This window comes from Cavia porcellus, unplaced genomic scaffold (genome assembly GCF_034190915.1).
Source record: "Cavia porcellus strain 051 isolate PalLab524CR breed Dunkin Hartley unplaced genomic scaffold, mCavPor4.1 scaffold_23, whole genome shotgun sequence".
Classification (NCBI taxonomy): Eukaryota; Metazoa; Chordata; class Mammalia; order Rodentia; family Caviidae; genus Cavia; species Cavia porcellus.
The window spans coordinates 29327801-29343923 of record NW_026947506.1 but is presented as its reverse complement, the minus strand read 5'-3'; the positions used below and the strand labels follow the sequence as shown (position 1 = coordinate 29343923).

The following is a 16123-nucleotide window of genomic DNA, read 5'->3' as shown; positions in this document are numbered from 1 at the left end:
CTCATGAGAGCAGGAGCTCGCGAGCATCAGAAGCAGAGCCCACATTCACCTTTGGAGAGAAATGGACTCAAAATGCTCTGAAACAAGAAAAACTGATGGAGTAACGACCCAACAAAACTCAGAGTTTGAAATATTACATTTCCAGAGGCAACTTATCCTTACATTAGAGTATACCCACAGTTCACTTTAAACCGTCAACACCCCCCAAATTTCTCTTTTTAATATAAGAAAGAGAATTTTTTCTTTTACACGTTTTGCTAACGTGAGTTGAACCTGCAGAATTATAATAAAACTGATCCAGCCCTCAGACTCACCCTGACCCTAACCCTCCTTTTCAAGAAATTCCCCCACCAAAACAATTTTAATTTGGTAAACTTCTCTGCCCTGTCAGTACCAGTGGCATCTGTAAGATGGATTCTGGAAAAATATCAGTCTTGAAGGGCATTTGCAAGTGTCTCTAAAGTGCTCATTGTAGTCCGTGAACATTTCCTGTACAGCAGCTAAGAAAATAAGTGACTTCCATTTCAGCCTAGTTATGGAAATCAGTAGAGAATGAAAGAAATATGATAGGGAATAGAAACGTGTTTGCAATGGAAAGCAAAGCCCTGTAGGGCATGCACCTAAAGAAATGTATAGGAGTCAGCTGGGCATGGTGGGGCACACATGCCATCCCAGCACTGTGAGAGGCTGAGGCAGGAGGATGGCAAGTTCAAGTTTCATCTGGGTAACTTTGTAAAACTGTCTGAAAATAAAAATTATAAAAGGGGATAGGGATACAGCTCAGTGGAAGAGGGCTCTTGGGTTTGATCCCTGCTTTCGTGGGGGTGGGGACGGGATGTCACAGCAGTGCTACCTCTATGAGGTACCTATCAAGAGTTTGTAGAGAACACTTCTTGCACAGGGCTGCTGCTTCCTGAGGCATTGTCTGCTGCAGGCATTATTTTGAAGGTCAGTTTTTGGGAAGAAAGAGAAATTTGTATTCATTTAACGAAAACTGTAAATATCTTTAGTCCTGGAAATGCACTTGTTCTAATCTTACAGGTACCAACAAGATTTAAAAATCTTCAAAAACATGCGCTGAGTCCCTTTCTACAGAACACTGATAATTTAAAATATGTTCTACTTCCAAAGTGTTTTACAGTCCACAAACATGCCCTCCCAATCTTTCATCAACAACTGACCACTTAATGGAGATTGGTGACCTCACCAGCTCACTGAAAGATGCCAAATAGGACCTGGATAAAGGATGAGTGATTTCTTAGCTAAGGGAGCTTAGCATCTCAGAGCAGGTAGAGTCACCTGCTAAGCAGGATGGGAAGGTGGTGCCCACTCCTGGGATCTAGCGACATTAAGGGTAAATTAAACTCAGATTAGAATTCCCAACTGGAAGCACGGGACAGAGCAACAAAGGTGAGTCTTCCTTCCAGCCGCACATTTCTGAGCCCGGAGAGGGAATGGGTTTGCAGAAGCTCCAGGTTCCTGGAGATGGTCTCGAGTTTTGTATCTGAATGAGAAACTACTACTGAAAGTTCTTTTACAGCCGCCCTCTTCACGGTGAGCCAGCGCAGGGTCTGGCTGCATATTAACCAGAACAGAAAGAACCTTCTGCTACAATGGTCAGAAACTTTGTCCCTGAAGAAGAATTTCAGCTCCTGTCTGCTCTTCACATTTCCACGTGGAACATCCCGGGATGGGATGAGTGTGTCACCCCCTCACATCCTCAGAGTATTGCTCTCAACACACGTGTGTCGTTCACTCTAAGTGTCTGTCACCTTATCTAATGCTACTGCTGTAACTGAACAGAGAGGTCAGGAACATTGAATGTGAGTTTTCAGGTTTCTGTGAATTTTCTTTCATTATTAGAATTATCTATTTCCAATAGCTTTCAAACTGAGTTTTCATAGCCCCTCACAGTATCAATGCTAACTTTTTCTCTACACTCTGAATTTCAAACTTTAGAAAAGTTTCAAGAATAGCATACAGTGCCAAATCAGATTTGGTAATGATTTAAAGTTAGGATATTAGTTAGGAAAAGGATTCAGGGTATTTACCAGACACTTATTTTCTTCATGGACCACTTTACCTAGTTTCAGGGAAAAATAACTGCATTCATATGTTAGAGGGGAAAAAGTTGAGTAAATTTATTGTCACTAAAATTGCATGGGGACTCTGAGCATATGATATATATATATATGTTATATATATTATATATATGTACTGGGGATTGAATTGGTGACCTTGTGCTTGCAAGGCAGCACTTACCTTGCTAAAATAACCCCTCAGCCCTCAATATTTTATATTTTGTTTTATTTTGTTTTGTTTTGTTTTGCTTTATTTTATTTTAATTTTTTGGATTAAATCTAGGAAGTTCTAAGCTATATCTCCAGCCCATATTTTAAGCCTGCATATCCTTTATTCTATGTTTCTCAGTACATATTTGATGTACACTGTGTATATATTCATTGTGAGGAGCCAGTAGATGTACATAACACTTTTTATTATTTTTTTTGCTTCCTCTTCCTCTCCTTCTCCTCTCCCCTCCATCTCTAGTTCCTTTTCCCATTTGCAAAAGATCAATCTCTCTATTTTGTAATAGCTCTCTTTTATTTTGGTCTTTAAATTATTTATACTTTGGGTTTCTCAAGTACGAATCAGCAGCTCAGGGTCTGTAGGTTAAATTTATTAGTGAGTCCACCAAAGTTAGTGGAATCCAGGTGTACTCAGAATCTTTCAAGTGCCCATAATCCATAATCCACAGGAAAGGTTTATTGAGCTTTATTTCAAAAACAAGCAGTCAGAAATATGAGGCATTTTTAAGCAGTTACAACCCAAGTGGAACTCTGTGTTTACTCAAAAGCATTTAATAATTGTTTTTTAAATTTTAAGGCAAAATAACTTTTAAATAGTAAAATGTTTACATTCTAGCTAACCATATGTATTTAAAACATCAGACAGAGATTTTATTCTACAATGCTTAAATAGAAACCCAGTAGATATACCAAAAGAAATTCCCTTTTGAAGGTCCAGTTCTATGAAATCTGTGATAACTGAAAAAGTAGCAAATTGGGAACTGATGACAAAAGGAGCTGAATTATAGCCAGTGACTGCGGACAGCTGAACATCAGTCCTTTCCTGCTGTAATAGAGGGCACTTGCAGCTTGTCAGGCCATCAGACAATAGCACCCTTGTCAAAGGTCATACTAAAGTATCAAAATTGAATCCAGGTAGGGGGTAGTGGCATGCACCTGCAATCCCCGTATTTTCAAAGGCTGAGGCAGGAGGATTGTAAATTTGAACCAGCCTGGGCAACTTAGCAACTTAGTAAGATCCTGTCTTTTTAAAAAAATTTTTAAAAATGGCTGAAGATATAGTTAATGTGAAGACCTTGGGTTCAATCTTAGCAAATGGATCAATGAATCATCCGCTAAACATCATGCTTGAGAGCCAGAGTGTGGCTTCTTTATTACTCCAAAGAAAAATTGTAAAGCAGCAGAGAAAGTATTAATGAGTAAAGACAGCAGTATGTGCTTTAGAAATCTTCATTGAGAACTTCTCAACACACACACTAGCTAACGCCTCAGCACAACCCTGCTTCCTCGTGAAACATGGTAACAATGTAGAACATAACACATCCCCTAACCAGAAGTGTCCCTCTCTCAGCATCTCCATTTTCAAAGAAACATGAGTGTCACTGGAGGGCAGGCAGATTCTGACAGCACCAGCTGTGCCTGTGGAAGGAGGCTTCTGCAGAGTTCTGCCTCCCTGGGGCATCCTAGGACTGGAGTCCAGTGGGCTTCCCAGCCATGGGGCAAATTGGCCCTCAGGGACTATTTCTCCAGTTATTGAGGGAACATCTGACCAAAGGCATTTAAAAACGAAACATGACCTACACTTCAACTCTACAGAATGATTTGCCTGCACAGAAGACATGCTTGACCTTTAAATCTTAAATTATAAAATAGTTTGTTGAAAGTGTAATGTATTTAGCTTTTACCTAATAATGGAAAGAAATACAATCATCCCCTTGCAAAAAACCAGAAAAAGAAATTGCAAAGAAGATCCCATTTTAACTACTTATAAATAAAGCGACTACCCTAAGGAATGAGAAATGTTTCTTTCTCATAAATTCTATTACAAATTTCAATTTCAATTTTAACAAACATAATAATAACCGTTCTATCCAAAGTTTAAGGGATATGAAAGTGCTCCTAAGAATAAACTTCATATTGGTTCTTTGTGCATGTAAAAGTGCTAATAGTATATATTTATTTTGTTTAATCTCACATGTTTATACTACCTGGTTAGGAAAACTAATACCCAAGCTTAGTACAGTCCTAAAGAAGCAATTGATGTGAGAAAGGTTAGAAAGAGTTAAGGATAACTTTAAAAATGACATAGAATTAGTAAAAATGGTAATGCACAAATTATTCATTCACATGATTTTTGAGTGTCTACCATATGCATTTTGACTCATTTATAAACCAGTTGGAAAACTGGCCTATCAGAATGTCAAATCAAGGCTTTAACTATTAATTAAGATGTATATCTGGCTTTAAGTTAAGGTCTATGCTTTTAATGCTGGCTGTATAGAAATAAACTCAGAGACAGAAGTGTCTGTTGAGGAAATTAATTCTGAACTTAGTTGCTACCACTGTGGGATACTCAGCAATGGAATGATGCGATAATCATATTAATCTTTATACTTTGTGATCCAATGAAGGGTGGCAGGGTTCTTGTAGGTGAACTTTGAGTCCATTTATAATATCAAGTAGAAATAAATATCAAGAGGAGCAATCAGCATTGGCATCTGCATTAACTAAAATCAATCTTTTTTAATTTAGCAAGTTTTCAAACTCAGTTTTCAAATGTTTGACAGTGGCAATGGCCACCTCCTTGATCTTACAATATATCATGATGCCACCAAAACAAAGGAATTAAGATGCAAAATAGCAAGACTTCATGATAGGTCTTGTCACTTATCAAAACTATGGTCTTGGGCCAGTGTCCTAAGCACTGCAAACCTCAGGGTATTTTTTTACTTTTATCTTTTGAATGATACTCAGAGCTTCTTTGGAGGATTGTGTCAGAACTCAATAAGGTTATTTTTGAAAATGTGAGAAATTTTTCTCAATTCAAAATAATAAATTCCAATCATGAACTTTAGTTGGACCCTAGCCCTCAGAGCAAAATAAAAATGGTTATAAAGGCAATTACTGATCCATCCAACATTTTTAATTAAACTGAATATTAAGTGATATTAAGGAATAGTTCTTATTAATTTTCTTAGCAGCAATGAAGATATTGTGGATCAAAAATAATAGGAGGTGTTTCCTGGTGTCATACATCCTTGTGTCAAATGATTCAGGGGAGGGGAAAGTGTGTGTGTATACCAAAGGAGAGGCAACGGAGAGAAAGGGAAGCAAACTGGGGCAAATGTTACTGTTGAATCTGAGTAGTGGGTACATGGGGTTCATTTTTCGTATGCTTGAAATTTTTCTAACTAAAAGGTTGAGTGGAAGAGAACTAAAGAGATAATGTCATTAATACAAGTGGCTCCTATTGGCTGCAGCTAGGCCTGGCAGCTAGCTACCTGCAGTTTAGGAGGAGACCCGCCTGTCACACTTGCCAAAGTTCCTGTGAACAGCATCCTGTGGCAGCAGCTAAGCAGTGAAGGCTTATTTAAAAGAAGACGGACAAGGGGAGAGGGAGGAGAGGGAAGAAAAAGAACTGAAATCCTCTGAAAATGATGTCTCAGAGCCCATCAGAATCAAATTGAGAGGAGATGACATCCTGGGAAGCTGAGGTGGGAGTCTCCTAAGTTTAAGTTCAGCACTCAACCAGGGCAATCTGGGAACTTAGCAAGACTTAGTCTCAAATAAATAAGCCGGGCTGGAAATGTAGCCCACTGTGAAGCTCTGATTTCAGTCTCTACATGAGAAAAGAAGGAGGTAGGGGATAAGGAGGAAGTGAAAAGGGAGAAGGAGGACAAATGGGGAAAGGAGGAGGGAGGAAAAAGAAAAATAGGAAAAACAGAGAATGGTGGCAGATTAGGACAAGTTTGAGCCAGAGAGTAGCCAGTAGTCACTGGACCTAGAGCACAAAGATTGTAGAAAAGCAGGTGATGTGGTCTGTGGCCATCAAACACACTCTGAGAGGCTCTAGGGCCGCCATCTAATCCTTTCTCCAAAGTGTACCCCATCCTGAATATCACATCCCAGTCTTCTGCAGGAGCCCCCCAGGACCTGTACTCACCAGCTGATTCTGGTAGGCTGTCACGGCCGTGAAGACGGTCTCTGGAAAGATGAACGTTCTGAACTCCTCAGACTTCAGGTTGAGCAGTGAGGCCGTGTGGTCTTTTTTCTTAATGATGTGCACCCGAGGCTGGTACTTATGCATGGAGTTCAGAATTATCTGTGATGAACAGAAGGGAAGCACTCAATTGTACAGACTCATGCTGCTAAACAGGCCAAAGTATATGCAGGCAAAGCCAGAACCATAAAATTTAAATTTCAAATTCAATTTGAAGATTAGGATCTATCCTTTCCTCTGTTAGGACCATCATTTTCACATGAGACAGTGGAATCATTATTGTGAATCACATTTTACCAAAACCTGAGAATAATATAGGTTGTTTCAAGGCTCTTTCTAAAATGAAAAGGTATAGAGGCAATGTAGAGGATACATTTTATTTATTTCTTAAATTCTAGTCTTTATTTTTGTTAGCCTAGCTAGACCAAAAAATGTACATCCATGTTTTTAAAACTAAAATATTATGTATTTTAGAAGGCCAGGTTGTTATTTGGGGGTAGGGGGCAGGGGGAGAAAACCTGGGTGAGAATCCCAAATCTCCATGTTCTAGTTCTTTAACTAGAGCTAACCTCTCCTGCTTTTGGGTTTCTCAAATTCAAAAGCTGGGACTGGGGATTTAGCTCAGCGGCATAAGCACCTGCCTTGTAAGCAGGCGGTCATGAGTTCGATCCCCGGTACTGATAAAAAAAATAAAAATAAAAATAAAAAATAAATTCAAAAGCTGTAGCAACCTCATGAGGCTGAGACAATGTAACCTAGTAAAGCACACAAGAAACAACAAGTCCTCTGTGACTGAGAACTGTATTATTATGACAGTGACAGTGCCCTTGATTCCTAATTTCTAGTTATAAAACTAAAACCTCAATCGCAGGAATGGCCATCTCCCATTCTGTAGCTCATAGAAGCTGCCAAATTCTTAGAAATCATAAACATATTCTGGTTAACAAGGCAGCTAAGAGACTGTATTTTTTCTTTTATCTTTTAAACAAAATGCAAACATTTGCTAGTGTGAAATCTGAGTGACAAAATTCAATTTTAGACATAAAATTTCCCCCTCTTTTCTCTACCAGCATGTAAATCTCTACCTAAATTTGCAAAATTGGGTCTTTCTTGGCTGGGATGGGTGGGTTGGGACACATTGCATATGTTCCACCAAGCTCCCAGGAGAGACTCGTGGGAGAAGAATTTGATAAATGGCATGGTGGGATCGATGGCATTCAGTGTTGGTAGCTGCTGCTAATATTGTGACTGATGGCTCCCTTTTTTTTTTTCCTGGTTTCAGCTGAGTTAAATAGTAAGCACAGTGAGACAACTGGTATACCTGTGAACCTCTGTGGATTCAACCAACCTTGAATCAAAAGTATCTCTTTAAAAAATTGCTTCTGTACTAAACATGCAGATTTTATTCTTATCATTAATCCCTAAACTATACAGCAAAACATCTCATTTTGTAGTATTTACATTGTATTAGGAATATAAGGACTCTAGAAATGGTTTAAGAGATATAAGAAGTTATATGCAAATACAATTCTATTTTATGAGAGACTTGAGCATCCACAAATTTTGCTTCTCTTAGGGGATCCTAGAATCAAGCTCCTGAGAATATGGTGGAATATTCTATATAACAAATTTCTTGTTGCCAGTCTCTAACTTTTGAGCCATCTTAAAATGAACTAGGGGTGGGGGAGACTGAGTTTGCACATGTTACTTTGTGTGATCTCAAACTAGAACAGGAACAACTGAAACAAATGAGATCCTCAATGAATCAAAACAAACTTTAAAAATGATGTCATCTCCTTGTATAATGCATTTATTCATTTATGCATTTAATGAGTTCAAAATATCCATGCTTAATCACAAAAGTAGAATAAACCTGAAGCAATAAAAGCAAGCGTTTGTCACTCAGAAAAAATTTTTCAACAATCCTGATTTACTCTACTGAAAAAACAGGAAGAGTTTTCAAAGCACATACTCACCTACCCAAACTGAGATGAATTTTCAAAGCATGTACTCACGTACTAAAATGGAAAAGCCTGAGCTTTAAATAACGCCTCCCCACTCCTTAACCCCTCACCCCAGGCCAAGTGCCTTTGGGACTGGTAGCTGATCAGACCCCAGTTTCCTGACTCTCTCCTCATGAGGCTGAGAAACACTAGTGGAAATGTGGATGCTGCTTCACTGAAGAAATCAATGAATAATTTGTTATAAAACTAAATGCATCTGTAAGAGTTCTTCATAACTGCTTTAAAAAATGGCTAAACACAGTATCTAAAAACCCTTCATTGTACTTTTCAGAACATACTAATTGCAATAACAAAAGGTTATATTAAATCATAAAAGTTCTGAAGCTAAAATGGTTATAAAAAACCACCTAAGACTAAACAATTCTTTAGGATCTAATCTTGGAATCATGTGGCAAGAACTCGGAGCTCCTGAAATTCAGTTTATACCGTTCCCACCCATGAAACTGATCCTAAAAGAAAAAAAACATTTTTGTTTTGGAAAGTGGAACTATCAAGTCTTTCTGCAAAGATCCAAATCATTCTTCTGAAATCTTCACATGCAGAAAAATATGAGGACCAGAAAAAATGTCTGTTTTCATGCAAATATTTCAGGTGGAGTCCAATAAATTTTAATATGAATGAGGTTGAGAGTGATCACTAATTTATAAAAAAAATATCACTCAAGCCAGGATTGTGGTGCATAAGTATAATCCCAGCAGTCCGGGAGGTTGAGGCAAGAGAATCACATGTTTGAGATCAGCTTGGAAAACTTAACAACTTGGTGAGAGACCTCATCTCAAAATAATTTTAAAAGGGTTTGGGATGTGGCTCAGTGTTAGAGTCCTGAGTTCAAGCTTCAGTACCTTTCTCTCTCTCAAATAGTCCACAATTCATACATTAACCTAAAAAAAATCTGTGAATGGAAGCATCCTACATTTTAAAAAGAGATAAAAGAAAATTACGACAACACCCATAAAAGTCAAATATCTTTTCTAAGATGTAAAAATACATGAAGGTTGAGGGGTTAAAGGGAGGAGAGGGGGTTGGGAAAAAAAGAGCACTAAAAAATGCATCAGATACAGGTATGAACTCTCTAGGACGAATGTGATCATTATTTATATCTAAATTGTATCAATAAACTTAATTTTTAAATTCAAGAAAAGCCCAGAAGGTTACTAACCTACTCTTAATACAGTATTTTAACAGCACTGTCCACAGTCCTACCTTACACTGTTGATTCCTGACTTTCTTGTTTGATGATGGGGAAAGCTGTAAGTGACTTATTTGTTTCCAGGTCAAGCCAACCATCTGAAACCATATCTAGAAGTCTCTAATTTATTATTTACTTAAATCCATCTTGAGGAAGATTTTAAAGCACTTCCTTTATATTGCAGAGATCTGATAAAACTAAAACCTTACATAATGAGTGCTTTATTTAATACAAGAGAGAATAATTATACCAAATTATCTATGCCAAGGAAGGAGACCAGGAAAATACCATGTTTACTAACAGTGGAGAAGCACAATGGGAAAAAATTTTTCCAGCCACTCTTTTTGTAGAGGACTAATACCCAGAAATACATAAAGGACTAAAAAAGAATCGTCCAACTCAATAACCCATTCCAAAAGAAAAAAAAAAGAGTAAATAAAATGGATATTTCTTAAAAGGAGTACAAATGGCCAATAAACATAGGAAAAATGTTATTATCTGTAGCCACTAAGGAAATGCAAATTAAAACAACTCGGAGATTATCTCACCCTAATCAAAATGGCCATCATCAAGAATATATATATATAAATCAAATTCTGGCAAGGCTGTGGGTTAAATGAAATCCTTCTACCATTGTTGGTGGGAATGTAAACTGGTATGATCACTATGGAAACCAATGTGAAGGTTCTTCAAAAAACTAAAGGTAGAAACTCCATTTGACAAAGCTATCTGCCTTCTGGTTATCTTCCCAGAAGAGTTAAAAATACCATGTTACAATGATACACACATACACATGTTCATAACGGTGAGACTCACAATAGCTAAAATGTGAAAACTATCTAGATCCCTATTAGTGGACAAATGGATAAAGTAAACATGGTGTATATATACACAACGGAATTCTATTAAGCCACAAAGAAGTATAAATTCACGTCATCTATAGGAAAATAGATGGATTTTGAGACCATGATGTTAAGTGAAATAAATCAGATGCAAAATTTTAAAAATTGCTTGGTTTCATTCACATAAGAAGCTAAATAAATGAAGAAGAAAATAAAGGTGAAAGATTAAAAATGACTAAGACATAGATAGAGAGACAGCCTCTGAAACAAATGTAAATTTCATGTATTGAAAACATATATCAATTAAATAAAGTAATTCTTGAATAAGGCCAGGAATGTAGTTCAGTGAGAGGCCCTGGGTTCAGTCCCGCTACTAGAAAGAAAGAGAGAGAGAGAGAGAGAGAGAGAGAGAGAGAGAGAGAGACAGAGAGACAGAGACAGAGAGACAGAGAGAGAGAAAAAAGAGGGAGAAAAAAGTACAGTACGAATGGAAGGATTCATGCTCTTTCTGACAATGGGAGCAGAAAACAAAACAACTTAATAAGAAGTTTGTAAGTCTGCAAGTTTTCTTAACATAAAATCTAAAACAGAATGTATGTGTAATTTTTATTTAAGAGCACTGAATCACATCCTCTTAAAAAAGAATTGTATAAACTGTGCCCAGGCCTTCATCAGTGACTGCCTATTCTATTAACTACTGATAAGAGTTCAGAATTTCTCTTTTTAATTCATACTTCAATGAATTCTACTGACACAAAATCAAATGTGTTTTGCTTTTCATTGCAAAGAGGCTTTCTCTCCCAGCCATATTGGAGATTTAATCCAGGGCCTTCACATTGAGCTACATCCTTAACTTTTTATCTTTCCATTTTGACACAGGGTCAAGTTGTCCAAGATGAGCTTGAATTTACCTCCCAGAGTGCTGTGATTACAGACATGGGATTACCTCAGCGGGTTAGATCAGGCCCTACCAAAATGACACATAATGAGTAAAAAGCACTTTTGTAAATTCCTTTGGCAAGATTGCCCTTGTATTCTGTTGCATCTCACAGGAATGTGTTCTGCACATTGACAGGACCCCAGGAGGTCTGAACCCACCCTCTTTATGTTGTGTTTATGTCCTACTATCATTTATCAGATGCTTAACCTAAGGAGAGGCTGCAGGTCTCCTCCAAAAGTGCATGTTCTGCGTGTTTCCCTGGCTCACATAACAAAGCAGCTGCAGGCCCGCTAGGAAATCCATGATGCAGAAGGGCCAAGGTCCTTCTGCATGGAAAGGGACCTCAGATCCCTATATATAAATTCTGTACAAAAGCAGTCATGATCCCCTAAAGAACACACACACCCATGCGCTCACCCAATGACTCAGAGATGGAGAGTGAAGGTGGAGAAGGGAGAGGAGAAGGACCAAAGAGAGGACACTTGGTGTGGCTGGTCACATCCATCCAGGGGACCCTACACAGCCAAGGTGTCTCACACTTACATGGCCATGTTGGTCCAGTTCATTGTTGGTGAGTTTCACCTTCTCGAAGGACACCATCTGTTTGAGTAGCTGCTCACCAGTAAAGGGAGAATCAGGGTGCACATAGAGTCTGAGGAAATTATGAGAAAATTGTATTAAGATTTTTTTTAAGTCTGTCTCTGGGTTATAAAATGTACTCATTCTAAAGGAACACAGTAGCCTCTTAGACATGTCCTGGTCTATTGGTTCCACATATCTCAAATTTATTAACACAGCAATGCCAAAATAACTCTGAAACATCTAATGCATTTCTTCATGTACCAATGATCTGAAAGGGGGGAAACTTAATAAATCTACTATGTGCTGAGTAAGCCAATTTTTATAGATGGATCATTTGTTTCATCTATGTAGTTAGTTACTGTTCTGTGTCTATCAGATATGAAAAGCTCATTGTTGTAGGCATTTTCCCAAAAAAGTCTAGGTTACACTAACTGCATGAGTTCCTATTACAAGCCTCACTGAAGAGCAACGAAAACACTGAAAGAAGAAATAATTTTAGAGAACACATTTGTCTGAGCTTAAGTCACTCCGTTGAAAGCATGAATACTTTACAAATACAAGACAGTGATTTTAGCACAGATATCTGGAGATTTTTTTCCACTAGTGGTGGGTAGTGAACTCAGGCATATTTTACTTGAGTAATATCCCCAGTTCATTTTTTATTTTTTACTTTGAGGCAGGATCTCACTAAGTCACTAAGGAGTCCAGGCTGGATTTAAATTTGCCATTCTCCTGCCTCAGGCTCCCAGAATCCTGGGATTATAGGAATGCACCACCAAACCCAGTTCAGGGGAATGTTCAATAGCCCACAGATCAGAAGGAAGAGTCTGTTGCTCCTCCTGGTACTTAAAACACTACCACATACTCTTATCAGATCAGTAAATGTACTCACTAAATGAGCATTTAAGGCTGGATAAGCTTTGATTTATTCAGCTGATTGATTTATAAACAGCTTACGCAGGAGAAAAAACCCTTTTATCCTATATGGATCTGTTGCTACGTTCAAGGCACAATTTTACTCACTGTAAAACACAGGGCATTCCTTCCCCTGCTATATCCCTCTAAGTTCAGCTCTCTGCAAATCCTAATGCTAGTATCTTCTTGACATCGTCTTTCCAAAAGAAGAAGGAAATTTCAGAACTAAGGATAAGGAGGGTAAAATCTTTGCTTTAACAGAACAAATCCCTTTTTTCGCCCTGGTGCTGGGGATTGAACCCAGGACCTAATGAGCACCACGTATATATTCTATTACTGAGCCCCAGGCCAGTGCTGATATATTCCTTTACGGGTATTACAGGTTATTCATACATATATTTTGTATAGGGTCCTTATAGCTATAATTAAGCATAAATATTTGGGTTGGGGGAAAAGCAAGGGAAAAATGTCAGGAAAACTTTTCCTTACAATATTCATATAAAGAACCAGAAGTAGCTGTGGCTTGTCATGAGAAAGGACTAAGCTCAGAGGAACTGCACTTCAAGGGCGTGGGAACTCACCAAGCCCGGCAGGAGCAGAATGGGCTGGCGGGGCTGTGGCTCTGAGCAGACCCACACAAGACTAAACACTGCAGGGCTCTGTCCTGCCTGTGGGTTCCACTGTTTTAAGTGGGGAGTTCATAATGGCTTTTCTACAGGAACATTTGGTCATAGCTTCTCAAGCTTTATCCTCCTAAAGTGGTAATTTTATTTTTAATTATTAAATTCTATATGTTAGTGATATGTAATAAATGTTTTCATCACAGGGAGCTGGTACATATACATATCACATCTGGGTCGTTTTTTCCTTTCCTTTCCCCTCTCCTCCCTCTCATCTCCTCCTTATCCCAAGATCCCCTGCCCATTTCCACAAAGGCTGTCTTTCTGTGTAAAAAGAAAAAGGAAAAGAGGTTTCCAGTAAATAGAAAAAAAAATTGTAATTTTTAAGGCATAGTTATTTTATTGATTAATACTATGTCCCACCTGCCTCCCAAAATGTCCAAAATCCCTGGAAGCCCTATAAAGTGATGATATGTTCCTTCTTATGACAGTCACTATATAAAATCACATTAATAAAAGTAAGTTATTTAAATATCAGTTACTTTAAAGAGGAGAAGATGCCCTATATGAACATGTAACATTATTTTGGATCATGAATAATGTCTTGCTAACTGTTACTCAAATAACATTGCTAAACATTATTCCTTCTAAAAAGAAAGGACTGATGACTAGGGAATCTCAGTCTCAATGACCTCGCTATACGAGGAATTTCTACCATCCTGCAAAAATTCTCAGTTCCCAGGTTCTTCCCCTTTCTTTTATGGAAGTAGAAAATGCTGCTATTTTTCTTATAATAAGAAAAAGTCTAGTTGTTTAAATGATCCAGAATATTTCTATCCCATGATGCATTATATAATTTTTTATCCAAAACTGATACAAATAGGCAGAAGTACAGTAAATGAGAAAACACACAGGAAGCTCCTCTTCTCTCAAAGCCCCGTTTCACCCCCACCCTGGACTTAAAATTCCAGCAATAGCTTCAACATGCTTCAGCTGAGATAGTGCACTGGTATACGCTTTCTTTCTCTAACCAGAGCAGATTAGTAACATAAACAAGACATGTCATATTTCCAAAGTCTGCTGCCTGCACCATTTCCCATACCTTCAGATAGCAAGAAAATGCATGTTAAACGAGAGTGATTAACTTGTTAGGAGAAAGCCCAGGGGAAACAACAACAACCATACAAAAAACAAAACAAAACAAAAAGCCAGTCTTTGCTTACAAAAGACTGGTTAGGAATCTGCTAAAACACTACTGTCCCTCTCTGTCTCACTTTCTCTCTCTTTTCTCTGGTCTAAAACAATATGGAAAAGTTAGTAAGGAAGCTCAAGAACATAGTAAATTGGCTATGAAATAGTCAAAAACACGCAGTAATTTTATTAATTGAATTTTCTGTTGTGAACCGGCACATCTTGCTCAATGAAAAGAAATGACTTGTGTCTAGATATGGTGGCACATACCAGTACTCTGGGAGGCTGAGGCAGGAGGATAGAAAATTCAGGCCCAGCCTGGGCTATTTAGTAACTCAGCAAGACTGTGCCACAAAATTAAAAATAAAACAAAAAAGATCTGTAGAGGTTGCTCAGTGAGAAGACCCTGGGTTCCATTCTTAATACACCAAACTAACTAACTAAATTAGCTGGAATTTTAAAAATATTTCTGTTGTTTAATACTGATTTGGAAGGGTTTCAAAGATGAGCTTCCAACCTCACTTGAGAACGGAAAATTGAAAGACTCATGTTCCTCTCTTCCCCAGTGCCCCTGGTATACTACAAACAATAATGGGGGTCCGCTAATTAAGCTGAATGTTCTAACTGATGCACGTATAAATCATGTTGATTCTGCACCTTCACAGGACTTCAGACTAGAAACAAAGAACCAGCCATAGCTTAAAAAAAAAAAAAAGTCTGTACATTGAAACAAATTCTTAGTTCTGTCAGGACCTTTCAATCAATTATAAAAAAAAAAAGAATCTTGCTCATGAAATAAAATTGGTGAGGTTTTTGAACTCAAAATATAAAACCAACCAATATTTTGTTTTATATTAGCTTGTGGATAGATTACTGTAACTTCAGCTCTCAAGCCATACATGCTTTTCTGAAAACCTCAGCATACCCACTTGGGCAAAGCAACAACAACAGAGGTTTGTACATGATTTTTCTTTCAAACAAAACACTCTCAGAAAAACACTAAACAATAATTGCCACAAAAATACGTATCATATCTACTATACTATGTTTCACATAAAAGAGTATTAACTTGCTGAATTTCATTCATCCCCTGAAATTGTACAGGGAATAAAAGAATTTTCTTCTTTTAAAAATCTCTGCACCCTTTACTGGTTTAAAAAATAATACATTTCACCAAATGATGCTAATTTTGTGCATATAGGACGCACTGACTGAGAACAAAGTCTTTAAGATTTACTGTAAGTAGCCACGTTGCTAAAATACATTCTTCTAAAAAAGATTTGAGTTCACTTAGTCTGGTTTTAAGCAGCCAGTTGGAAATTTTATAGACATCAAGAGGTTCACATTTCTAAGGAATCTTCAAACTGAAATACAAGGAACTCTCTGAAACAGCTCATAAGGGAAGGCAAAATGTGTATGCGCTGCCCAAGCAAGCAGAAGGGAAGACAAAATGAAAGACAATTTTTGAATGCACAAGCTGCCTTTTTGAAGACTAACCCACGTATTTTGTA

General features: G+C 37.7%; 1 protein-coding gene across 2 annotated transcripts in view; it reads right to left on the bottom strand.

Annotated features, from left to right (window-relative positions):
• Nucleotides 1-16123, bottom strand: part of Tbx20 (T-box transcription factor 20) — a 55000-nt gene that overhangs the window by 33714 nt on the left and 5163 nt on the right. For both annotated transcript variants that reach the window (XM_063233971.1, XM_003470074.2), the window contains exons 4-5: nt 11848-11956; nt 6253-6411 (exon numbers count right to left, since the gene is read on the bottom strand). In XM_063233971.1, the coding sequence (XP_063090041.1) occupies nt 6253-6411; nt 11848-11956 (268 nt within the window). The remainder of the gene's footprint in view (nt 1-6252; nt 6412-11847; nt 11957-16123) is intronic.